Source organism: Chlorocebus sabaeus, chromosome 14 (genome assembly GCF_047675955.1).
Source record: "Chlorocebus sabaeus isolate Y175 chromosome 14, mChlSab1.0.hap1, whole genome shotgun sequence".
Lineage (NCBI taxonomy): Eukaryota > Metazoa > Chordata > Mammalia > Primates > Cercopithecidae > Chlorocebus > Chlorocebus sabaeus.
Genome location: NC_132917.1, coordinates 67,236,272 through 67,261,507, shown reverse-complemented (window position 1 = coordinate 67,261,507; position 25,236 = coordinate 67,236,272). Strand labels below are relative to the sequence as shown.

Sequence of the window (25,236 nt, the reverse complement as noted above, 5' to 3'; positions counted from 1 at the left end):
AATCTACTTCTAAGAACTGAAAATAATTTCCTTACAAATAAAGTCCTTTATTTCATATCAACCATGCTCCTAGAAATATGAAAGTATTAATTAAAATCTGGAAGTGTATAAAAACCTTAAGCAACAGTTAATGAAAGTAAAACAACAAAAATCGTCTCTACTAACTTAGAAAGTTGAAGTTTTGTATTAGGAAAACACATTAGAATAGGAAATAACATAGATTACCTCTTTTTTGATGATCCTCTGCAATAATAGCATTTAAAAATATAACTACTTTCCTCTGTATAATATCTGTACATAATTGCTAACTTTCCTGAATTTCCAAAACTTATATGTAATGACTTTGAAATACATGTCCGAGGAAATGTTTCATTTACCATTGCGAACATTGATTTATTAAATAAAGTGGAAGTCCAGGCTTTATAAAAGTCAGCATTACATTTCTCACAGAGAAATCAAGAAAAAAACATATCCTATCACAGATAGTTATCAGCAGTCTTTGTGAAGTCTTCCAATATTTCATTAAAGAAATGAAGTGGGAGCTGCATTTACAGATGAGGCTCGTGCTTTAGCCCTTCTCCGAACCAGCGCTTCTTGTCTTTTTCTCTGAATTTCTTCAGGAGAACACTTTCTATTTTTCTCTTCTTCCTCTAAAAATTCAACAAAAGATGAGTTTACTTTTATAGCCTATAAAGTCATTCAATATGTGCTTTAATTTTTGCTTTTTTAATCACCTAGATTTGCCATATTAGTTGGCTATTAAACTAAACTACTAAATATAAAATTCCAAGTACATAACACAGATATAACGCTCCAGTTCAAAAGAAAATCAAGCACTGATGGATCTGTCTCTATTTGATACATTCTTTTCACAGTGTGATAAAATCCAATTTGATAGAAAACTGACTACCCACCAAATAATTCTTGTGGACAATGACATCTAATTTATATGACCTATGAATAAATATATCTTTAAAAAGGATACATTGGGATTTTAAATGTTACATACACTTTAATAGAAAAATAGTCAAAATATAAGGAATTAGCTATCAGTATCTCAAATAGTGTATATTTACATAAGATGTTATATTAATATTCACATCTACTTTTCCCTTTAAAGTTTTCATTTCATCCACTGAGGAAATATATTTTAGAGTGATTAAATGAAATCTCTCATGTCAGACTGGTTTCCTGTGATTCACTGTTAGAAATTATATTTTTATTTGGAGGATGCATTTTGGAGAAACTTTAAAATAATCTCAATTAAGTTGAAGCTTTGTATTAGAAATCACTTTCTCATTTAAATGATATTTTAAGTTTAAGATTATCACCCTAATACATATTTAAGTAAACTTTCACCAGTAAAACCGTTTATGTTGTAAAATACGCTTTTTAAGAAAGAAGAATCTGTAATATTGACAGAAGAGAAATATCATTTATTCTGACATCTAGAAAAAGACTCACAATTTATGAGACATTTCTCTTGTTAACTAAGAGGCATTTTCCAAAACATATAATCTGCCTCCCTTTCCTTTCTTGGTATAATCAAAAATGGGAGGGAGTATTCAGCCTAAGAAATATATATTTTGAATAAGTTTCCCAGATGATTTCGATGGCTTTTATTTCCTAAGCTGTTTACCTAACAGACTGTAGCTATTTTTCCCTAAAGAAAGACACCAGAAGATACTTTCTAATTAGCATGACTAATTATCTAATACTTTAGTATCAAAGTTGAGAAACACAACAAACTCAGACTACACATACAAAGACTTTACACTGAATTTGTGTGAAAACAGGTTAATAATCTACGACAGCAGAAAACATAATTTCCTAAAGTTGCTCTTACAATTTGCTTGGTAATATTATAGCAAATAATTTAAATGATAATCAGGTCACACCATGAAAATTTGATTTAGGGACGCATCCATTTTTCTCATCAGTCTTCCTTTAACTCAGTCTATAATAAAAATACACAATGAAGTCTTAAAATATTGTAAACTACTAAGCAAAAGCTGCTCTTCTTAACCTTGATCTTACAGTGCAAGGGTCAGTAATTTTTTTTTTTTTCTCCTGTAGTCAGAAAGCAAGAATGTTAACCTTTGAGTACCTTGTTGCAACTGCTCACCTGTACCATTGTAGCAAAAATAGTTATGGAAAATGTATAAATAACTGATGAGCTGTGTGCAAATAAAACCTGTTTATGGACAATGAAATCTGGATTTCATATAATTTTCAAACGTCATGAAATATTATGCTCCTTTTGATTTTTTTCCAACCATTTAAAATGTAAAAATCATTTTTAGTGTGCTGGCTATACATAAACAAGCTGCAGGCTGGATTTGGACGGATCATAGTTTGCCAACTCCTGCCGGAAATCAATGAGGGAGTTAAGTGAGTTTTGTTTCAGAGGTACTTCCCTGGAGAGCAGCTTGCTACATAACAAAGTAAAAGGAAGTAGAAACAATAGAAAACACCAACAAAGTTAATAGTAATTAAGAGACTCGGTACTATCAATAAGCTTAAAGAAAATATTGATGAGATAAGCGAAAAGGCAGATTATCCATGAAAAATGCAGACAGATTGGTAGATAGGAGTTTTGGGAAAACTCAAATACTCCAGGAGGTTTAGTCTTTATAGAATTATAACTATAGTTGACCCTTGAACAACATGGGCTTGAACTGGCAAGTCCACTCATTTGTAGGTTGTTTTCTGCATCTGACACCCCTGAGACAACAAGACCAACTCTTACTCTTCTTCCTTCTCGGCCTACTAGACATGAAGATTATGAGGATGAAGACCTTTATAATGATCCACTTTCACTTAATGAATAGTAAATATTATTTTCTCTTCCTTATGATTTTAATAACACTTTCTCTAGCTTATGGTAAGAATACAGTATATAATACATATAAGAGCATACAAAATATGCATTAATTAATTATTTGTTATCAGAAAGGTTTCTGATCAACAGCAGGCTATTAGCAGTTAAGATTTTGGGGGATCAAAAGTTACACACAAACTTTTGACTGCAAATCAGATCAGTGCCTGTAACCCCTCCATTGTTCAAGGGTCAACTCTATCTGTAAATAAATTCATGCTGGGAACATGCTTGAATTAGTTACAATATACTCACTTTAATACAAATTTAAATACTTAAAATTATTATAGATTGAGAACAATTTTTAACATTTCAAAATATCTAGTTTGGGCTATCATGTAAAGAAAGCTATCCAACCTGCAGCCCACAGGCTACCTGCAGCCCAACACGGCTTTGAATGCAGCCCAACACAAATTCATAAACTTTCTTAAAATATTATGAGATTTTTTGTGATTTTTTTTTTTTTTTTTAGTTCATCAGCTATTATGAGTGTCAGTGTATTTTATGTGTGGTCCAAGATAATTCTTCCAATGTGGCCTGGGGAAGCCAAAAGATTGGATACCCTGGGTGTACAGAATCATTTATTGTCAGTGTTGACAAGATAAATTGGTATAACTGCTTCAGACAGAAATTTAGTGGTATCCATCAAATTTTAAAACTTTCTCTTGTAGCAATTTTTTAGGAATTAACAGATATAATTATACAAGCATATAGAAATTTATGTAGAAGGATATTTACTGGAGTATTGTCTGTAATTGCAAAAGACTGCAACCAACCCAAACTTCCATCACAGAGAAACAGTTAAATTATGATACATCCACTATATATATCACTTAGTCATTAACAGGACTAAAATAAATTTAAATGTACTAAAAGGAAAAGACAGCTATATTAAGGCAAAAGCAAGTTGCCAAATAGTGGGTATACCAATTTATTAATATTTAAATAAATCTGCAGGTATATATGCATACACATAGATATGTATATACACACACACACTTTTTATATGCATAGAAAATGCTACATAATGTATACCAAACTATTAATAGTGGTTTTCCCCAAGGGATGGTTATGAGAAAGGAGAAACATAAGACTTAACGTTTTACTTCAAAATATTCTATACTGTTTTACTTTTCTTTTTAAATAACTAGCATATTACTGTTGTAAATTTAAAAAAAGTCACTTAAATAGGAAAGTTGTAACAGTAATGCCAACAAGACAGAGAAGAGTCACTAAAAATTTAATTGCAACTTGTGATAAAAGCAATTAAGAAATAAAAAATAAACAAGGAGATTTAGAGACTTTTCAAGGAAGGCCTCTGTGAGAAAGTAGTAATATATTGAGATATAAGAAAGCACCAACAAGAGTGGAGGAGGGGTCACATGTTGAAAAGAAGTAGTTTTAGTCAAAGGGAAGAGCACGGTCTACGTTCCTGGACAAGGAAGAAACATAAACTGTTTGAGAAACTAAAAGACAGCTGGTATAGCTGAAGCTTAGTAGGTAAGGAAAAAAGAGGAGACGCAGGTTAAAGAGAGATAATCAATCCACAGCTTTGTTGCTCACAGTATACAGTTTGGATTTTATCTGAAATATGATGGGCAGCCACTGAAGGTTGTTTTAAGCATAGAAACGTCATTTTTGCCCATCCAATTTTAAAAGGCTATTCCACTATTTGGAGATGAGAATTGAAAGGAGATAGGTAAAAGAATTGCAGTAGTCTTGTCAAGAAATGTTAACTTGTTGTAGAAAGAAAAATGGATAGTTTGGGGATACAGGGTTTTTGAGATAGAAACAATGAAACTTATTGATAGAATGGAGAATTAGAGAAAAGAGGAATTGGAAGAATCAGAAATGATAGCTGTCATCAAATAAGTAAATCATAATTTTAACCATCACCACTAGCACATTTATATCAAATATCACACTAGTAAAGATGTTTAATTAGAATGCTCTAAATTTCTAAATATTATTTACCTCACTGCTCCATAATCTGCTTCCTAGATTACTCAAGTTTTAAAACAATTTAGTAAATACAATCTTAAAATGAACACCGTAATACATTTATCTAAAGGTATGATTTTCCAAGAAACAATTAATAAATCATTCAAAAAATATTTACTGAGTACCTACTATATGCCAGTCATTGTATTAAGTGCTGGGAAAGAATTCAATGTAATATTTTGAAAAATAAACCAACTACTCTTTGTATAATGCAGTATAATTATTTCCAAGTATCATTTTAAGAATTCTAGTTAAACGTTATAGTTTTACCTTATATATTATTACTCACACTCAAAAACAACAAATAATTATTTTACTTTTTAAGATACTTTTCAAAGAAAACTATTTCATATTTCATACATACCTTTTGAAGATTGTTTCAAAGATTCAGAAAGTTTCACCAAAGATTGCTGTCCAACAGCTTCCTCTAGCAATGGGTTGACACTTTTCTTTTTCTCCACACCCTGTGTAATTTTGGTATCAGACATACTTCCAGTTATACAATTTTGATTAAACTGAGAAAGAATCGGAGAATTTTTCATCCTTGTAAATGTAAACTTTGAAAATCCAACTGTTTTGTTATGGTTGCTCTGAGATTCATCTGTTATACTCTTATGGCATAGCTGCTTAGTACTCAGTTTCTTCTTGTAAGTAGCAATTTCTGTATTCATAGTATCTGAAGTTACACTTGAACTTCCCGAAAGAACCAATTTGGAACTATTCACTTGTATTGGAACATCAGTGTTAGTATAAGGCACATGCAGATTATTTATCTGACAGTTTGAGATCTTAGAATACATAGTCAAATTTGTGGCACCTAAAAATCTTGGAGAATTTCCATACATTTCCCCTTTCTCCATTTTCATTGGCTTATCTGTTTGTGAGCTATTTGTCAAAGATGTCTGCACTGCAATGCTGTCTGGATTCAAATGCTTTGATTGTACTAAATTACTTCCTTGTTTAGACATAGTAAACATGTTTTTGGCTCCATGTTCGGAATTATTATTGATCTCACATATACTTTCTGATGTCTTACTGTCCTTTCTAATATCTTGTTGCTGAGTTAGTCTTTCAATATCATCACATGCTTGGTACAACACATCATCATCTACATCATCTGCTTCCCAGGTATTATCTAATTGATGACACGCTTTAATAATCTCATTGGCAAATGAGGGATCATTCCAATCATCAAAGAAAGAACCTAATTTTGATGCACTAGTCTGATTTGGGTTACTAACATTGGTTTCATTGCCTAGATTTGCAGAGCCAAAAAGATCAGTATTAACAGGGGCTTTAACAGCTTGATTTAAAATGCACTTATTTTTCTGCTCATTAGAATATCTTGTGTTCAAAGCTGACTTCTTTTCAGAAGCATATACAGTAGATTTAGTAAGAGTATCTTCCTTTATTTTTGTCAGATTAGATGTAAGTATACAATCTTGAATTTTGTCTTGAATAACGATTTTATTGGAAGAGTTCTCAAATTTCATTTTATTTCTAGTGGATGATAATTTGTTTGATTTATTTGGATTTGGTGAAAATCTATATTCTGCACCTATTAATTCTCTGTCACATATCTTTGAAGAAAGATCTTGTAATACTTTTGAATCTCCTAACCTGGCATCTGGACTTGTATTTGCTCTTGACATATTTTTAACAGTTTTACTATTAAAGGTACAAATTTCCTTTTGACCAGTAACCTGGGCTGTTTTACAGGGGAAGAGTTCAGGCATGTCGACATTTTGCATAGCAAAAGGTTCATTACCTAGTAAGTTTTCCCAATCATCCTCAAAATCACTGGTAGTAAATGCATCAATGTACCTCTTAGAAGTTTCTGGCTTCTTAGTACAGGAAGTCACACATGATTTTGTCATTACGGGTGTATCTACTTGAGAAGAAAGTGATCGTGGGGTTTTATTTGACAGTTTTTCAATGACCAGAGTTTCATTAGTAATGATTTTCTCCTCTTTCAAAGCATTTGTCTTTACAAAGGTAGTATTACTGGTGCTCCAAAAAGCTTCTGGCAGTTCTTGGCTTAACTGTCCGCTACATTTCTGAGTAGAACCATCAAAAATAGCATTAAAGGCTGCTTCAGCAGTTTGGTCAAATGGCTTCTGACTGCTATTTTGATTATTTGCCACAGATATCTTGGTGTTTCCTTTGATTGGCTTCTTTTTTGTAGCATTATCTATTTCGGGAACTATATTATGTAATGACCGCATCTGTGTATTATCTTTATGATTACTTAAAATCTCTGTTTCTGAAATCATCTGGGTAAAATCATAATTCCTCTTGTTTTGCTCTTGAATCACATCTAGCTCTTCCATATTTTTATCAAATTGTTTAGCCAGTTTCATAAGTTCTTCTTCTTGATTTTGTGTTTTTAACCTATTAAACAAGATTTAAAAATTATAATTAAAAATGTTCTGAGACACTATATCCAACTGTTATTTAACATATTTTGATGTTAAAGCTCTAAGATTTTAACACTTACAATTATTTTAACGCCAAAATTTGATAGATCAAAACTGTGGAAATTTTATTAACAAAAATTTTGATATATTCACAAAACAAAAATGGAGTATTATCAAAAAATATTTGCTTCACTGAATTTCAGAAAAGCTGAAAAGTCTTAACTTACTTTGTGCAGCTGATTTTTGCTCTTGATTTTCCTTTCACTACACTGGGAGTACAAGGAATAGCAGTTTCACCAATCCACATGTCCAGCATAGAACTTGTTGTTGGTTTTTCATCCTTTGGCAGATAGGGAACAAAAGAGGTATAAAGTACCAATGTAGCACCCCGCCCCCTTCCAGAAAAACAAAATAAAAAAATAAAAACTACTTTGAATTAATTTCCTAAATTCTGGTGAGGTAAAGTTACCAAACAAACTCAAAAACAATAAGAAGTTGGGAGATAGCAATAATAAGCTACAAGAATTGATCCACTTGTTTTAGAGAATGAAAACATTCAGAATTACAAATTGCTTATTTAAAAAAAAAATTGTTTTAAGAATTAAATTTATCAAATGTACATTTGATAACAGAAGCACGTTTTTATTAAAAGAAAATTGACATTTTAATTGCCCTAAGATTCTTATACTTTCTGTATCATCTGTTTCTCCAAATTTTCTTTATCCTTATTATAACCTTTATCTAAAGTTGGACAATCCATGTTGACCTAAATTGAGAACACTCAGAATTGAGGTCAGGACTGAATTAAGAGGTAAGAGCAAGGTTAGAACTAAGAATGAGATAGGAATAAGAATAAAAAAATAGAGAAAGCAGAAAAGTTTACCCAGATAATATATAGAAAAAAGCCATTTTAGACTTGGATATTTTTGCTGTACCTTTCAGTCACTTGATCACACAAAAAAATTACAGAATGAGCTTCAGGCATTAATTGCAAACCAAACCAACACATCAAATCAAATAACCATTTTCACTCTATTTTACAGTACCTAGAATGAACATAAATATCACACAAGTTAAAAAATAATATTACTACTAGATTATAGGCTACTCAAAGGCAAGGACTCTTCTTAGAATAACTCAGCATTCAGCACAATACTGGGCATAACAGTGTCAGTTTACATTTATTTACTAGAAGATTTAGATGAAAAGATCCCTACAACTTGGTACTTCAAATCCTCAATGAATCAAAAGTTTTCTTAGTGTCGACTTGAACCTAGTTGCCTTTAGCTTTGCAAATACTCAAGAAAATCAGTAATTTCACTTTCAGACTCAATATATATTTTCCCTTTTATTTCAACAATCTTGAATTTAAAGAAAATAATAGTCTTAATTATGAACTCTGCCATTTACCAAAGTAATTTTAAATTTATTCAATCTTCAGAGGACTAAATTATGACTTTCTATACCCAACTTTACATATACATGGGTCCTATGTATGTTTGTATACTATTTGTACATATTACCTATTTCTTCCTGAATAATTACATAATTTATTGATTTTCAACCATAATCTAGGTGCTGTATAAGGTATCTAAATGCATTACTTCATTTCATTATAAAAGGTATACTGTGCAAAGCTGTATAAATGAAGATATATACCATCTTCAAATAAACAACACTGTATAAAAAATATCCCTGCAGAAAGTGGACTGTCCAATCAAAATAAAACCTCGTATTTAAAAAAAAATGCTATCTCTGAAAACGTTAAAAGAAAATTAAATAATGATTTGAGAATGACTCACCTAAAAATAAACAATATAAATATTTGTCATTCTGAGAACATGACAAGCTTTCAAGCAGACCTTGAAACTGCTGAAGATTTATATGCTTTAAAAGTACTCAGTTTAAGAGGGTAACATTTTAAAGCTACTAATTTCACTATTTTTTTTCTTTTTATACAAGTTACCACTTGCATACTGTTGGCATTTCTTTATATGAGCTATTATTTCCAGCCCAGTTAGGTAAAGCGTCCAATAATTTATTCACAACTATCTTTTTATCACTATTTAGACTGGCCCGCCCAAACACATTTTATTATGCTTCTTTCATGTGAAACCCACAATTAATGAAGATCTATTGTTAACTTATAGAGTAAGTATTATTATGGCATAAATGCTATTTAACTAATGAACTGTAAGTAAAATGAGTTTGTATGACATGCTAAACATAGAATGTAGAGCCAGTAGCAACAGAGTTGTTTTGACTGTGCTAGGTGTAATTTTGGATATTGTATAGCTGCTAAGAAAAACTTCATTTCCTGTCTCTTCCACCTGAATGACAGTAATTCTTCAAACCATGTTTTGGGCCAGTGCCATCTATTGTTTATGGTCAACATATAGTAACTATTCAAGGGCATGTTAAGGAAAAATGGCATACTTCCTTTAGAGAAGACACTAAGCAAAAACGTTCTCTGGATTTAAATGTTGTTAAATAAGAAAAAGAGAACAAAAAGTAAAGAAGTTCAGAACAGCTTTATGTATTAAGCCTTTGCTTCTTAGTAATTGTAATATTAGAGTTATTGGACTGCTTTGTGTCAAATGATTGACTTGAACATATTTCTATTTCACTCCAAAAGTACAAGAAGAGAAATGAAAAAAAGAAATGAAACACTCAAAATTTTTTTTTCAGAGATGGGGTCTTAAACTCCTGGCCTCAAGCAATCTTCCCCTTTCTCCTGGCCTCAGCCTTCCTCCCAAAATGCTAAGATCACAGGAGTGAGTCACCATGCCTGGCCAAGAAAAAAAAAAAAACCTTTGGAGATGGTTCTATTACGGTAACAACTTTAACATAACCTTACAATTATAGCACTCTATAGTTTACAAAGAATTTTTATCTAGTTTAATCCTCATAATGATCCAATGAAGAGAGCAAGAGGAACACAATAATTCTAGTTCACGGCTGAATGAACTGAGGTGGTGAGAGTTTAAATAACTTGCACTGGGTCACACAGCACAGGAGGCTGAAGGAGAAGACTAAATTTGAATTCAGTGCTCTCCGCTTTTGTAAGTGTTTCTCGACAATCTTATAAGTCAATGAGTATTAAGAAGAACAGTTTCAATGGGGAAACGTTATAGACAGTAAATACCAATCACAAAACAATCTTAAAAGTTTAAATTTTTTTGACTGCCTTATTCTATTATTTTAGCAACTTGAAAAATGAATGCCGTATGTTGTTAAGCACAACATTACAGATAAACACAATGCCCTAGTCAAAAATTACTCTAAAAAATTAAAACAAGATATATACTTAAGAAAATATCTTATATTTTATATTACGTTCCTTTTTTCAAAATATGCATTTCAAAAGTAGAAAAGGCAAAATAGTAATCTTTGCTGCCTTATTTTTAGAAAAAAGAATTATAAAAGACAATATTTTTCATTTAAAGAAACTACAAAAACTTAGTGGCACATTCTTCACTGTTTTAAAACAAACTATAAAACTAGTGATACTTACCTGAGGAGCAATACGATTAACAATATGTGAAATCTCATCACTATCTGTGGTATAAATCTGTTTTTTTCTTCCTTTACCTGAAGAAAAAGAAAGACATTTCTATAAATTTTAAACAAAAAACCCTCAATTTTAAAAAATAGCTGTCACTTCTTAGAAAATAATTTTAATTAGTACAGCTTAGAGCATTGTGTGTTTACATCACATACTTATGCAGATAAAATCATGTAGATTCTCAGAGGTTCCTGATGCTATTATCTGACTAGAATTCTAGTTAAATCTGAATCATTTATCAAACATTTACTCACATAAATAATGTTAATAATGAATTACCTAACTGCTTTGTCAATGGAGAATTCTGATCCCAAAAGATATCATTCTGTCCATCTGGATCATTAGGAGAACTGAAGGAAGATGACAGTAAGTCCATTTTCAGCACTCTCTTTGGTGTTTCATACCTGTCTATATAAAATATGAGTAAAATAACAATTGTGGCATTTTAAAGCATTATCTTACTTCATAAGAACCCAGGGTCAAATAATAGCTTAGACTAAGTTTCATAGTCCAATATAATTTTTTTCCCAGAGATAATTACCTGAACCATAACTGAAATGCTTGTTTCATATAAAAATCCATGCAGCACTTCGCAAACTTGACATTGTAAATAGCAAGCACTTTTAGATAATCCAGCAGCTCTATGAATGCATAATACAATACTGTATAACCTAAGTCATTCTATTTATTATCACTGAGACCTGGAGGCTTTGAGGAACCATCTGTAATTTATAGGTACATTAAAAAATCCAAAGTCACCCAACAGAAACCTAAATATGTTTAGCCCCTTTTCACCAGCTCTAATCTACATTAATTGCGATTCTTCAAAAAGCGTGAGCTAATGCTTGGGAATTTTTGTCTAAAATAACTTTCAATTTTTTTTTTTTTTTTTTTTTTTTTTTTGAGATGGAGTCTCTCTCTGTCGCCCAGGCTGGAGTACGATGGTGCCATCTTGGCTTACTGCAAGCTCCGCCTCCCGGGTTCACGCCATTCTCCTGCCTCAGCCTCCAGAGTAGCTGGGACTACAGGCGCCCGCCACCTCGCCCGGCTAGTTTTTTTGTATTTTTTAGTAGAGACGGGGTTTCACCGTGTTAGTCAGGATGGTCTCGATCTCCTGACCTTGTGATCTGTCTGCCTCGGCCTCCCAAAGTGCTGGGATTACAGGCTTGAGCCACCGCGCCCGGCCAACTTTCAAATTTTTATAAAGATTTTTGTTCATTCCGGAATTGCTTTATGGGAGTATTAAAGACATGTAAGGTGGCCGGGCGCAGTGGCTCACGCTTGTAATCCCAGAACTTTGGGAGGCCAAGACGGGCGGATCACGAGGCCAGGAGATCCAGACCATCCTGGCTAACACGGTGAAACCCCCTCTCTACTAAAAATACAAAAAATTAGCCGGGGGTGGTGGCGGGCGCCTGTAGTCCCAGCTACTTGGGAGGCTGAGGCAGGAGAATCACTTGAACCACGGAAGCGGAGGTTGCAGTGAGCCGAGATTGCGCCACTGCACTCCAGCCTGGGCGACAGAGCAAGATTCCTTCTCAAAAAAAAACAAAAAACAAAAAAAAAATGTAAGGTTAAAAAAAGCACTATTTCAAGAACATGCTCCAGAATAAAGGCTTTTGTATGAGTTTCAATTCCAACTAAGATTTACTAGAAGTCTTTCAAAAAGTGCACCCAAAACTAATAGTGACGAAAGGGATCCTTAGTATCTTATTTGGAGGGATGTTACAGACAGCAACTTCCGGTTTATTCATAATGAGGTGAGACATCGCCCAGGCTTTGAGACAGACTTTAACTTTTCATATGAACTCCTCTCTAAAGCAGGTCGCGGGGGGGGGGATGGGGGGGGCAGGGGGGAAACAAGGTTTAACCAGAAATAATTTCTCCGAGCATAAACTGAGGTTAGCGGGCCTATCAGCTCTTCCTCCTCGCTCCGCCACCGCTGCTGACCCGAGGAGCAGCCTGGAAAGCAGCCGCCCTCCCGCAAACAGGTAAACCACATGACCTATTCCTGTGGCGGAGGCAAGTGGATGGTCAAACCTAACGGGGTAGTGCTCAAGCTCGGGGACAGAAGCCCATCGGGAAGTGGTATAGGAGTATTTTTGGACTCTCGAGGGGTGAATCCCAGAGACACAATACACACTCCAGACTCCACCCCCACCCCAGATTTCCCTGTTGTAAGTTGGGCTGTGGGGATGTGGCGCCGAAGCCAAGGCAGGCCGCGCTGCCGACGTCTCACCCTCGGGGTTACTTTTACTGCACAAGGCGGCTGTTGGAGGCTGCTCTCGCTGCCGCACTGGCCCGGGAGGCCCCTCTCTAGCTCCGCAGGGCCACGAACCGCGGGCCGACCTCAGCCGCCTCCTCCCTGGCTCGACCACCGAGCCGCATTCCTCAGCCGCCACGGTTTTGTGCGGCGTTTTCTTCGGGCTAGGGCTGTCATCATGTTTCCGTCGCCGACTCATTGCCTATGGCCCGCCTCCACCAGCCGTTTCTTCTTTCACATTTTGGAAAGGGATGAGTAGGGCAACAGCACTACAAACCGGACTCAGCACCAACGGCAGCCGCCATTTTGGCCGGTGGGGCGCGCGCAAGAGGCGGCCGGTGATTGGCTGGGTCCCGGAGAGGGGCGGAGCTGTAAAGGTGCCGAGGGCGTGCGCACTTCCGCAGCCGAGACCGGAGGCTGCTCTGGAGGAGCGTCTGGGCTCAAATTCTTCTAGACTGGTGGGGATAGCAGGTGTAGTAGTCAGGTCAGCGTAAACTGAGAGTGGGAGCTTGTGAGATGGAAAGGAGATTGAATACACTAATAGCTTTTTATTGAATGTATAATGAAAATTGCACGTTAGTCAGATTCAGATTATTGAGGGTCTTCGAATTTGTCAAGAAAAGGAAATATAGCTAATTTTTCATAGATGGTATGTGCATAGAAAAATCCAAAAGAAAGTAGAAAAAATTACTAAATTAATTTAAGAGTTGCTGGATACAGAGTCAATATTCAAAGGTCAATGTGTTTCACTAGATTGGCAACAAATATAAAATTCAAGTTTTAAAGAGATACTATTTATAATAGTACATGAGATAGCAAGTAACTAGGAATAAGTTAAAGATTGTCCTTCCTACAGTGAGAACTATAAAACATTTTTGAGATCAGGCGCAATAGCTCACGCCTGTAATCCCAGCACTTTGGGAGGCCGAGGCAGACGGATCACGAGGTCAGGAGTTCAATGCCAGCATGGTGAAACCCCGTCTCCACTAAAAATACAAAAAATTTAGCTGGGCCTGGTGGCATGTGCCTGTGGTCCCAGCTACTGGGGAGGCCGAGGCAGGAGAATTGCTTGAACCCGGGAGACGGAAGTTGCAGTGAGCCGAGATTGCGCCACCGCACTTGCAGTGAGCCGAGATGGCGCAACTGCACTCCAGCCTAGGCAACAGAGGGAGACTTCGTTTCTAAATAAATAAATAAAACAAATACAAAAATTAGCCAGGCGTTGTGGCGGGCGCCTGTAATCCCAGTTACTCGGGAGCTGAGGCAGAGAATTGCTTGAACGTGGGAGGTGGAGGTTGCAGTGAGCCGACATTATGCCACTGCACTCCAGCCTGGGCAATAGAGCAAGACTCTGTCTCAAAAAAAAAAAAATTTTTTTTTGAAAGAAAATGAAGACCTAAATAAATGGTTATACTATATTCATAGGTTGTGAGACTCAATATGTTACAATGTCAGCTATTTCCAAACTGACCTATAGATTCAACATAAATACATACGAAGGCCCAGTGTGTGTGTGTGTGTGGGTGTAACATGACAAGTTTTTTCTAAAATTTATATGAAAATGCAAAGGACCAAAAATATCAATAAACTCTTGAAGATCCTCGAAGAATAATGAGGGTGGATACCTACCAGGTATCAAGACTTATGTAAAGTTATGGTAATTAAGACTGTTATGATGGTGACAGGACAAAGATGAAAGAAACGGGATAGCACAGGAACAGAATTCCATATAAATGAACACGATTTAAGACAAAGGTGACCCTCCTGAGCAATGGTAAAAGGACTTTGAAATTAAATAGTGCTCGGTCTATTTGATATTCACGTAGAAAAAGAAAGAAACATGACTTTTACCTAAAACTTTATCCCCAAATCAGGTGCATATATATTCATTATAAATTTAATTGGAAAAGATAAAATAATGTTTTAGGAGGTATAAATTGTTTTCATGACAGAGAATGTATTTAAAATAAAACAAAGATCACCAGGCATAATTACAAATGTGACTACATAAAATTAATAATTTGAGAACTTCTGTCCATTGAAAAACAACGTTAAAGAGAATGCAGGGCAAGGCACAAATTGGGAGAAAATATTTATAAGATATATTTAAGGGCCCATATATAGGTTATATGAAGAACTGATACAAATCACTAAGGAAATGATTGACCATCAAAACCCAAAGTGGATGAGACACTTGAGCAGGATCTTCACAAGATAAAATATTATCAACAAATTTACGGAAAAATCAGATTCATTTTTAATCAAGAAAATACAAATGAAAACCATATCAGAATGGCTAAAGTTAAAAAGACTGACAATATAGGTAAGTACACCAATGAAAGCTGTCATGTACTGCTGGTGAGAGTATAATTTGGCACAACCACTTTCAAAAACAGTTTTTGATCTCGCAGTCCCACTCTGAGGAATATTCTCTGTTTAAATATGTGACTTGTTCATCAAGATGCAGTTTATAAAAATGCTTTGGTGGGATGCAGTGGCTTATGCCTGTAATCCCAGCACTTTGAGAAGCCGAGGCAGGTGGATTGCTTGAGCCTACGAGTTTGAGACCAGCCTGGGCAACATGGCGAAAACCCATCTCTACAAAAAATAGAAAAAATTAGCTGGGCATTTTGGTGCATGGCTGTAGTCCCAGCTGCTAGGAAGGAGAATCACTTGAGCCCAGGAGTTGAGCTGCTCTGAGTCATGACTGTGCCACTGCATTCCAGCCTGGGCAACAGAAAAAAAAGAAAAAAGAAAAGAAAAATAAAAAATAAAAAAATAAAAAATGCTTTTAGCAGTAAAATTCAATTCAAAATTACTTCATACTGTAAGTGGACCAAATGCTTTTTGATAGTAGAGTGATAAATATATTGAACTATATTCACACAACAAAATAGCAATGAAAATGAAAACTACAACTCTGTGCAACAACATGGATAAATCTCACAAAGTTGAGCAAAAAAGGCTAGACCTCCCAACCTTCCTCCATAATATTAAATAATCCCATGTAAATTCCATCAGGCAAAATTCTACTATATTGTATAGAGATGTAAGCTTTAGTGTTAAAACGATAAAGAAAAATCTAGGAATAATTACCACAAAAGTCAGGATAATAGTTACCTTTGGGAGGGGGAAGGGACAGTGATTAGAAGTGGACAGAGGGAGGAGAGAATTTCATGTATTTATTGGCTTTATTTTCATGTTCTAGTTGTTAATTACAAAAGTATTTGTTTTGTGATAATCTACCGAGCTGTACATTTTGTTCACTTTCTACACACGTTATATTTATCAATTAAAATGTTTAAAAATGTTAATGTAAGGCAAAGATCTTAGTTTCTACTGAGGAGCTGATACATTTCTTCTATCTTGTAAACTATACTGTTTTTACTCTTCAGTTTGGCTGACAGAAATCCTAGAACTAAATTTGAGATTCAGGTCTAGCAGTTATATAAACCATATAAACCGTTGTGAATAGATAATTCCATTATTTTTCCTCAGTGTTTGACCTTCTACTAATACTTTTTATTTCCATAATTGTTTTTTACCTGCGTGTATTTAAACCATTGCTTAGTTTTATTTATTTATAACCAGATAAGACTGTTTGGAATACAAGTGATGTTACATCTTTTAAAATTCAAATTAATTACTTGAACCTTCACTTGTATAAATTAGTAGGAATATTATTATTTCTCTCAGGGATCTCTCCTATGTCTCAAGTGACCAAAAATCCTAGAAGCATTAAAAAAAATTTAAAAAAACTTAATTTACCCAAATAAATATCCAACTCACATTTAGAAAGTAATTAAGGAAGTTTAAAAAATTTAGTGATGTTTATAGGAGAAATAACCATGTAGTAATCCTTTAAAACATATTAATGCTGCAAATAAAATAACAGTGCATACTTTACCATAACTCCAAATTCTATAGTGCCCAAGTAACCATGGCTGAAATGAACAACTTGAGCCTAAAAGACAGATGTGTTATCTTAACACACCTAGGATGGCTGTAACCTGTAATCATTATGTGGTAGGAAATTATAGTAAATTTTAACTTGAAAATTACTTACTTTACATAATCTGTTACATTTCTAAATGTACTTCAAATTAAATTTACTTCTTGACTATAACCTCTGAAATAAGTATAGCACAATTAATTCCTTAATAAAATGTTTTTAATATGAAACAAAAGTCTTACAGACATTTGAATGCAATATGATTCATAACTCAGCATTTCCAGGCATTTGAATAATTTATACATATAAATAAGGTTTACTGCAACTAAAGACTTTAATAAACCAAAGTAAAACTTTTGCTTGTTTAACTTATAGGGATTATTTATAAACTTGACAATAATTATTAAGGCAAAAATTGCGACACTGAAGGTCTGAGTTACTAAGGAGCTTCTCTGCCAGTGATTGCCTCCTCACATTACAATGATGAGTCAATACTACTGGATCAATGGCTAACTATGAGCAGTCTTCCTTTCAAGAAAAAAAAAATCCATAATTATGTGAATTATGTTTATATTTTATATACAGAGCTCCAGCTCCAAATCTATGAGGGTGCATTTGGCAGAATCTGAACAAGCAACAAAATGATTAGAGGTTTTTGTTTTTTTGTTTTTAACAGTTTTGTTACAATGTTTCACCCCAAAATGTACCTAGGTAAGTGCTGGGCCCATTTTTCCTCATTAGTGACCTACCTGCAATTGTATTAGCTAGAACCACCTATCATGCCTAACTGCTCCATCAGGAGCCTCTGCTGCCTTGATGACCATGTCTGGCCAGACGGGCCCAATCAGGTAAAAATGACTGGACTAGACATGGGCACCTGATTTTAGGAACCAGTCCATAGCCTGCTTCTCCACCTCTGACTGACACAAAAAGAGGCATTGAGACAATCATATTCTTTCTTGGAGATTTGAACTAAGAATTTGCTGGAGGACCCTGTGCAAAACCATGGCAGGCAGAAACTACGAAGAAGCTTGCTCAAAGTGAAACTGAAGGAAGTAGCAGAATTATGCAGACTGGGGACCAATGGAATCAACATCTATTGACTCTGGATAACTTGAAACCCAACCACCATTCAGCTTCAGTGTCCATAAAACCAGATTTTACTGTGATACCAGTCCTTTTTTCTTTCAATGTGAGCCTTTACAGTAAACTTCCTTTGTTAGGCAGGGGCTAGCTAATGCCAGTTGGTCTCTATTTCTTACATCTAAAAAGAATCCGGAACTAAAACATAGAACAAACACCAGTATTGGGTCAAGGGTTGTAGTCTTATTGTTTCTCAATTAAAGGAATATTATTTTTAAAAGTTCAAAATAGAATGAAACAAAATCTCATTTAAAGATGGAACTGGTAGTTAAAATATTTTGATGACTCCTTTGCACCTGAGACAAATTATACTGGAGACTAGCTGTCATCTGAAATCACTTTTTCTTAAGTTTTTTGGTTCAATTATTGCATAAAGACCTAAGAGTTAGAGAAATAAGGAATGTGTTTTTATTTCTCTGTAGCCCCATACTCCTGGGGATGACATTTCAACCTTTGCTTTATCAGTTTCTTCAATTTTCTTACCCTCTGAAGCTAGCAATACACTTTTTTTACTAGGCTCCAGCTTTGGCTCAGTCATGCTATTTATTTTCTCAGCTGCTGAGCTGTTATATTGGAAAGAGTCTTTACTGCACTAGCATGAACCTATAGTCATCAGCTGAGCTTTCAACGGCACATGACAATGTCACTGACCAGCTCATGCTTCTCTTCTCCAAAGTAGAGATTCCAAATTTCTAACACTTTCTATAAATCCCCTTCCAGCTCAGGTTGTTCCTTTTTAAAAAAGTTATTTGCATCCTACTTCCCAGAAAAAAAAAATTGACCTATGAAATATAAAATCCCTGATTAAAATTATGAAGTAGATAAGAATGTCTGTCATATCTAATTTTTCTCAGGGTGGAATATAGCTAGCTTTAAAATCAGCCAACTGACCATGAATTAACTACAGTTCTAAGCCTTTCTTACAAGTAAAGGGGTCCACTTTACAAAGTTTTAACTAAAACCCATAAGCAGAAGTCGCTAGGTGGAGCTTTTGGAAAAAATCTTCCTGATGGAAACAAGGAACTGCAGAGGTCATGATGGGACTATGAGGCGTAAAGCCACACTCTAAGGACAGTAGAGCAGAAGAATTCAAGGAGTCAAGGTTCCCAAGGTATCATGCAATCACAGTACCTGGCCTGGGTGGCCTAACTCTATGCCATCAATCCTTTACCCTTTGATATTCATCAATCCCTTACTTGTTTAAACCAATAATTCTCAAACTAGTAGCATCAGTATCACCTGGGAACTTGTTAGAAATCCATATTCTTGGGCCCCATACTGGATAAGAAACTCAGTGTAGGTTTAGAAATCTGAGTTTTTATAAGCCCTCCAGGTGATTTTGACTCATTTTAATGCCTGAGAACCTCTAGTTTAAGTCGCTGTCTTTTAAGTCTTCCTAAAAGCCAAATAAAAAATGTATTTTTGTACATATATGGGGCTGAAAAAACTGGCCAGCTTTAAAAAAGTAACATTCTTATTTTTAATATATTAACAGCTAATATAAAAAAGTAAAAGATTTGTATAACAAAATAAAATACTTATACCATGGTATGGAAGAAAGGCAAGTTATGCATGTCGTATCTACTATTCATATGCACATGAGTATGTACAAATACCCCCACACATTTCAAATGAGATATTCCAAATATTGACTATATGTTATCTCTGGGTTGTGAGATTTAACTAATGCTTGTTTTCTTTCTTTTTTTTTTTTTTTATTACAAATCATCTACAATGAAGATGTATTGCTTTTAAAACCAGAAAAATATGCATAAAATATTATATATGAAGCACGCAAATAATAGGTTTAAGAATAGACACTAGGTGAGACATAAGGATTTAATTACTAAGGATAAACTTAAGAGAAATTGTACTAAAGCTCATAATGGGATAAAGTTGCAATGTTTTTTGGCAATCGTTCTACAGTACCAAATACACTCCCTGGAATCTTCACTGCGATCAAGATAATGAACCTATTCATCACTCCCAAAAGTTTCCCTGTGCCCCTTTAGATTACTTTTGTTTGTAATAGGTAAGTTGACATAATTTACTTTTGATTCATGGCTGTGTTAGACAAGAAGCTCGCAAAATTACTCGGAATTTAATAATCAGCTCTTACAAGCTAGTATGAACTGGCTACAGCACACTACTGATTCTGTTACTGCTCATTCTCCTTTCTCCAGGTTATGTAACCTCAGTTTCTTTGACACTTCCTCCTCTTACCTGTTTTTTCCAGGCTTTCATCAATTTTAGACCTCTCAATTCAGTGGTTGAGCTTAGACCTGGACCTAGAGAGACCTATACTCTAGGTTATAGGCTTAGAAATGAAGCCAAGCAGTAAATGCTAAAGAAAAGGAAAGCCTGGGGCAGTTTACAAGGGCTGAGAAACTGGAGGTTGCTGGGAAAAGCAGCTCTACTACAGAAAGGGCCCCTTTCTAAGTAAGTCACCCTTGGGAGTTCAGTCTGTGAATGTCAGTAGGAGGACGAAGGGAAGCAGGTTACCCAGTTCTGATGTGGGGCATACTATTGCACACTGCTTTCTGCAAGCACCACTTAGTAGCACTAATTGAATCCAACCCTACTGATCATTTCAGATACCAACCCCCATCTGGCCTATATCTACTCAGGAATAATGGCTGTGGGTGTCATAGAGGTAATTTGAAAAGACATTTTCCTCTACTGCTTTAAGTGAAACCTTAAGAATATTAAAAAAACCCTCAGCAGTCCCAAAATGTCTTATTCAGGGTTAATAACTTTCTTTCCACTGGCCATAATGGAATTTAGTCCTCATCTATGTGTTTTTGCTTTTATGAATCCCAGAAAGATGGCCTGATTTTGAAGCTTGTCCTTGACTCTTCTTCAAGCAGCAGGATCCAGATCATTCACTCTGTCACCATAATTTTAACATAAAACACTCCTAAACTGTATCTGAGACTATTACAAATTTCTTTATCTTGCAATAAAAGTAAAATCTCAAAACTTTTACAATTCTTAATAGTATTTAGGTTACCCTAGCCAAGTGCAGGCCTAGGAATGCTGGGAATGTCCTAGATGCAAATAGTTTTTTGGTGAATGGTTATTTACGCAGAATATTCTGGCCCAAGCTGAAAATGGCTTTTGATTGTTTAGAAAGGAAATTACAGCATTTAAAACATATTAAAGTTTAAAATAACATTTTTGAGCAATTAGGATATAAAAGAATAGATGGGGAAGAAATTAGTTAAATTACAAAACCCGTAAACAAAACTAACACTGCTCATCTCAATTCGGTTCCAAGCCTAAGAAAATTTTCATTTCAAGAAGGCTTTTCCTGTCTTTCAGACTACTGGAAAAAATGGTTGGTTCATTTCACATGAGTGTAACAGACTCTTTGGCTTTGGTCTGGTATTAATGATGTAAATGACAGTGTGAGGGAACACTGGGCCTGGGGGTTATTCCATTGGCCAAAAAATGTATGAAAAACACAGGAACATTTATTCTGCTAAACTATTTTTATAAGCCTGTTGTGGCTTCTAATTCATCAAGAGGAAGGTTCCTTTACTTGCTACTCTTCACATTTCCAAATCCTCCCTGTCTTTGAATAATTGTTGCTATTCAAAGTGTTGGAATATATGGAAGAGCAACATGGATATCACCTGGGAGCTCATTGGAAATGTAGAACTTGGGCCCCAGATCTGCTGAAGCAGGATCTGCATGGTAAAAAGATTCCAGGCCACTCACAATCACAAGAGAGCTCCACAGGTGACCATCTGCAGAGACTGTCTCTAATAATTTTGGCCTGCAATGTTTAATGCCTCTTTTCACTGAACTTTTATCTTACCTTCAGTCTGCTCTATATAATTTAGCAGTTGATTATATAATCTTACATTTCTTAATAATTACTGGAGGTATGCAAATCTTATTTACAAGATTATGTAAGTCTCTGTTACAGAGGTTTGCAATCAATGCTCATTATTCCATTGTTTGTTAAAGCCCTATTCTATTCCTTTCTGCCTTGTGTTCCAAAATATTTTGAGGTCAGGTTTAGGAAGAACTATAAAAAATTATCCTAATATTAATAAAAATAAATATTTACATGCTTTAGAAAGAAGCTGTTAATAAGAGTGGAAGATTGTAGATAGCTTCATATATAGTTTTTATTTTCTTATGACTGCCAAGACATAAAAGTAAACTGTGCTCTTGGCAAAAGGTTTAGAGTATAACCAATCCTTAATTTTTCATTAAAATCATGTTTGTAGCCTATAATCCCAGCACTTTGGGATGTTGAGGCAGGAAGATTGCTTGAGACCAGAAGTCGGAGACCAGCCTGGGCAACACAGTGAGATGCTGTTTCTACCAAAAAAAGTAAAAAAAAAAAAGCTGGATATGATAGTGCATACCTGTAGTCCTACCTACTCAGGAGGCTAAGGCGGGAGGATCTCTTGAGCCCAGGAGTTTAAGGTTGCAGTGAACTCTAATTATGCCATTATGCTCTAGCCTACAGCCTGGGCAAGAGAGCAAGAAAGACCCTGACTCAAAAAAGAAGAAAGAGAAAGACAGAAAAGAAAGAAAGAAGAAAAGAAAGAAGGAAGGAAGGAAGGGAAGGAAGAAAGAAAGAAAGAAATAAGGACTCAGTATGAGTACATCAACAGAAAAAGAATCAAAGGTACTATGGAACAGTAGTTAATTTGAATTTTTTTTTTTAATTATGCTTTAAGTTTTAGGGTACATGTGCACAACGTGCAGGTTTGTTACATATGTATACATGTGCCATGTTGGTGTGCTGCAGCCATTAACTTGTCATTTACATTAGGTATATCTCCTAATGCTATCCCTCCCCCCTCCCCCCTCCCCACAATAGGACCTGGTCTGTGATGTTCCCCTTCCTGTGTCCAAGTGATCTCATTGTTCAATTCCCACCTATGAGTGAGAACATGCGGTATTTGGTTTTCAGTTCTTGCAATAGTTTGCTGAGAATGATGGTTTCTAGCTGCATCCATGTCCCTACAAAGGACACGGACTCATCCTTTTTTATGGCTGCATAGTATTCCATGGTGTATATGTGCCACATTTGCTTAATCCAGTCTGTTACTGATGGACATTTGGGTTGATTCCAAGTATTTGCTATTATGAATAGTGCCACAATAAACATACATGTGCTTGTGTCTTTATAGCAGCATGACTTATAATCCTTTGGGTATACACCCAGTAATGGGATGGCTGGGTCAAATGGTATTTCTAGTTCTCGATCCTTGAGGAATCGCCACACTGTTTTCCACAATGGTTGAACTAGTTTAAGTCCCACCAACAGTGTAAAAGTGTTCCTATTTCTCCACATCCTCTCCAGCACCTGTTGTTTCCTGATTTTTTAATGATCGCCATTCTAACTGGTGTGAGATGGTATCTCATTGTGGTTTTGATTTGCATTTCTCTGATGGCGAGTGATGATGAGCATTTTTTCATGTGTCTGTTGGCTGTATGAATGTCTTCTTTTGAGAAATGTCTGTTCATATCCTTTGCCCACTTTTTGATGGGGTTGTTTGTTTTTCTCTTCTAAATTTGACTGAGTTCTTTACAGGTTTTGGATATTAGCCCTTTGTCAGATGAGTAGATTGCAAAAATTTTCTCCCATTCTGTAGGTTGCTTGTTCACTCTGATGGTAGTTTCTTTTGCTGTGCAGAAACTCTTTAGTTTAATGAGATCCCATTTGTCAATTTTGGTGTTGCCATTGCTTTTGGTGTTTTAGATATGAAATCCTTGCCCATGCTTATGTCCTGAATGGTATTACCTAGGTTTTCTTCTAGAGTTTTTATGGTTTTAGGTCTAATATTTAGGTCTCTAATCCATCTTGAATTAACTTTCGTATAAGGAGTAAGGAAAGGATCCAGTTTCAGCTTTCTACTTATGGCTAGCCAATTTTCCCAGCACCATTTATTAAATAGGGAATCCTTTGCCCATTTCTTGTTTTTGTCAGGTTTGTCAAAGATCAGATGGCTGTAGATGTGTGGTATTATTTCTGAGGGCTCTATTCTGTTCCGTTGGTCTATATCTCTGTTTTGGTACCAGTAGCATGCTGTTTTGGTTACTGTAGCCTTGTAGTATAGTTTAAAGTCAGGTAGCATGATGCCTCCAGCTTTGTTCTTTTGGCTTAGGATTGTCTTGGCAATGCGGGTTCTTTTTTGGTTCCATATGAACTTTAAAGCAGTTTTTTCCAATTCTGTGAAGAAACTCATTGGTAGCTTAATGGGGATGGCATTGAATCTATAAATTACCTTGGGCAGTATGACCATTTTCACGATATTGATTCTTCCTATCCATGAGCATGGAATGTTCTTCCATTTGTTTGTGTCCTCTTTGATTTCACTGAGCAGTGGTTTGTAGTTCTCCTTGAAGAGGTCCTTTACATCCCTTGTAAGTTGGATTCCTAGGTATTTTATTCTCTTTGAAGCTATTGTAAATGGGAGTTCATTCATGATTTGGCTCTCTGTTTGTCTGTTACTGGTGTATAAGAATGCTTGTGATTTTTGCACATTGATTTTGTATCCTGAGACTTTGATGAAGTTGTTTATCAGCTTAAGGAGATTTTGGGCTGAGACAGTGGGGTTTTCTAAATATACAATCATGTCATCTGCAAAGAGGGACAATTTGACTTCTTCTTTTCCTAACTGAATACCCTTTATTTTTTTCTCTTGTCTGATTGCCCTAGCGAGAACTTCCAACACTATGTTGAATAGGAGTGATGAGAGAGGGCATCCCTGTCTTGTGCCAGTTTTCAAAGGGAATTTTTCCAGTTTTTGCCCATTCAGTATGATATTGGCTGTGGGTTTGTCATAAATAGCTCTTATTATTTTGAGATACATTCCACCAATACCGAATTTATTGAGAGTTTTTAGCATGAAGGGCTGTTGAATTTTGTCAAAGGCCTTTTCTGCATCTATTGAGATAATGATGTGGTTCTTGTCTTTGGTTCTGTTTATATGCTGGATTATGTTTATTGATTTGCGAATGTTGAACCAGCCTTGCATTCCAGGGAGGAAG

The 25,236-nt window shown here is 35.3% G+C and overlaps 2 protein-coding genes across 7 annotated transcripts in view; one reads left to right on the top strand and one right to left on the bottom strand.

Moving 5' to 3' along the window:
• Positions 1–367: 367 nt before the first annotated feature.
• Positions 368–13,463, bottom strand: ETAA1 (ETAA1 activator of ATR kinase). Of its 2 annotated transcripts, none has more exons than XM_007970418.3 (6): positions 13,101–13,463; positions 11,141–11,269; positions 10,811–10,887; positions 7,524–7,636; positions 5,244–7,270; positions 368–650 (listed from the first exon to the last, which is right to left on the bottom strand). In XM_007970418.3, the coding sequence occupies exons 1-6, from the start codon at positions 13,321–13,323 to the stop codon at positions 523–525; spliced, it is 2,697 nt and encodes an 898-aa protein (XP_007968609.3). In that variant the 5' UTR covers positions 13,324–13,463; the 3' UTR covers positions 368–522. The 2 variants fall into 2 exon arrangements, with proteins under 2 accessions (XP_007968609.3, XP_007968610.3); XM_007970419.3 differs by having other exon boundaries at positions 11,141–11,265; positions 13,101–13,208.
• The window catches only part of LOC103220136 (UPF0764 protein C16orf89-like), a 201,635-nt gene continuing 189,137 nt past the window's right edge, over positions 12,739–25,236 (top strand). For 4 of the 5 annotated variants that reach the window (XR_012095337.1, XR_012095338.1, XR_012095339.1 and 1 more), the window contains exons 1-2: positions 12,739–12,852; positions 22,696–22,864. The gene's annotated coding sequence lies outside the window, so the exon portion shown is untranslated. The remainder of the gene's footprint in view (positions 12,853–22,695; positions 22,865–25,236) is intronic. The other variant, XR_005243377.2, reaches the window with a different exon arrangement.

Bases quoted from the DNA above. Each gene is read 5' to 3' on its own strand.
- ETAA1 (XM_007970418.3), bottom strand. From the start codon at position 13,323: ATGAGTCGGCGACGGAAACATGATGACAGCCCTAGCCCGAAGAAAACG. The intron at 10,888-11,140 runs GTAATTCATTAT...CTTTTTCTTCAG, and splicing joins TCCATTGACAAAGCAGTTAG to GTAAAGGAAGAAAAAAACAG. The intron at 651-5,243 runs GTATGTATGAAA...TTGAATTTTTAG, and splicing joins TTTGAAACAATCTTCAAAAG to AGGAAGAAGAGAAAAATAGA.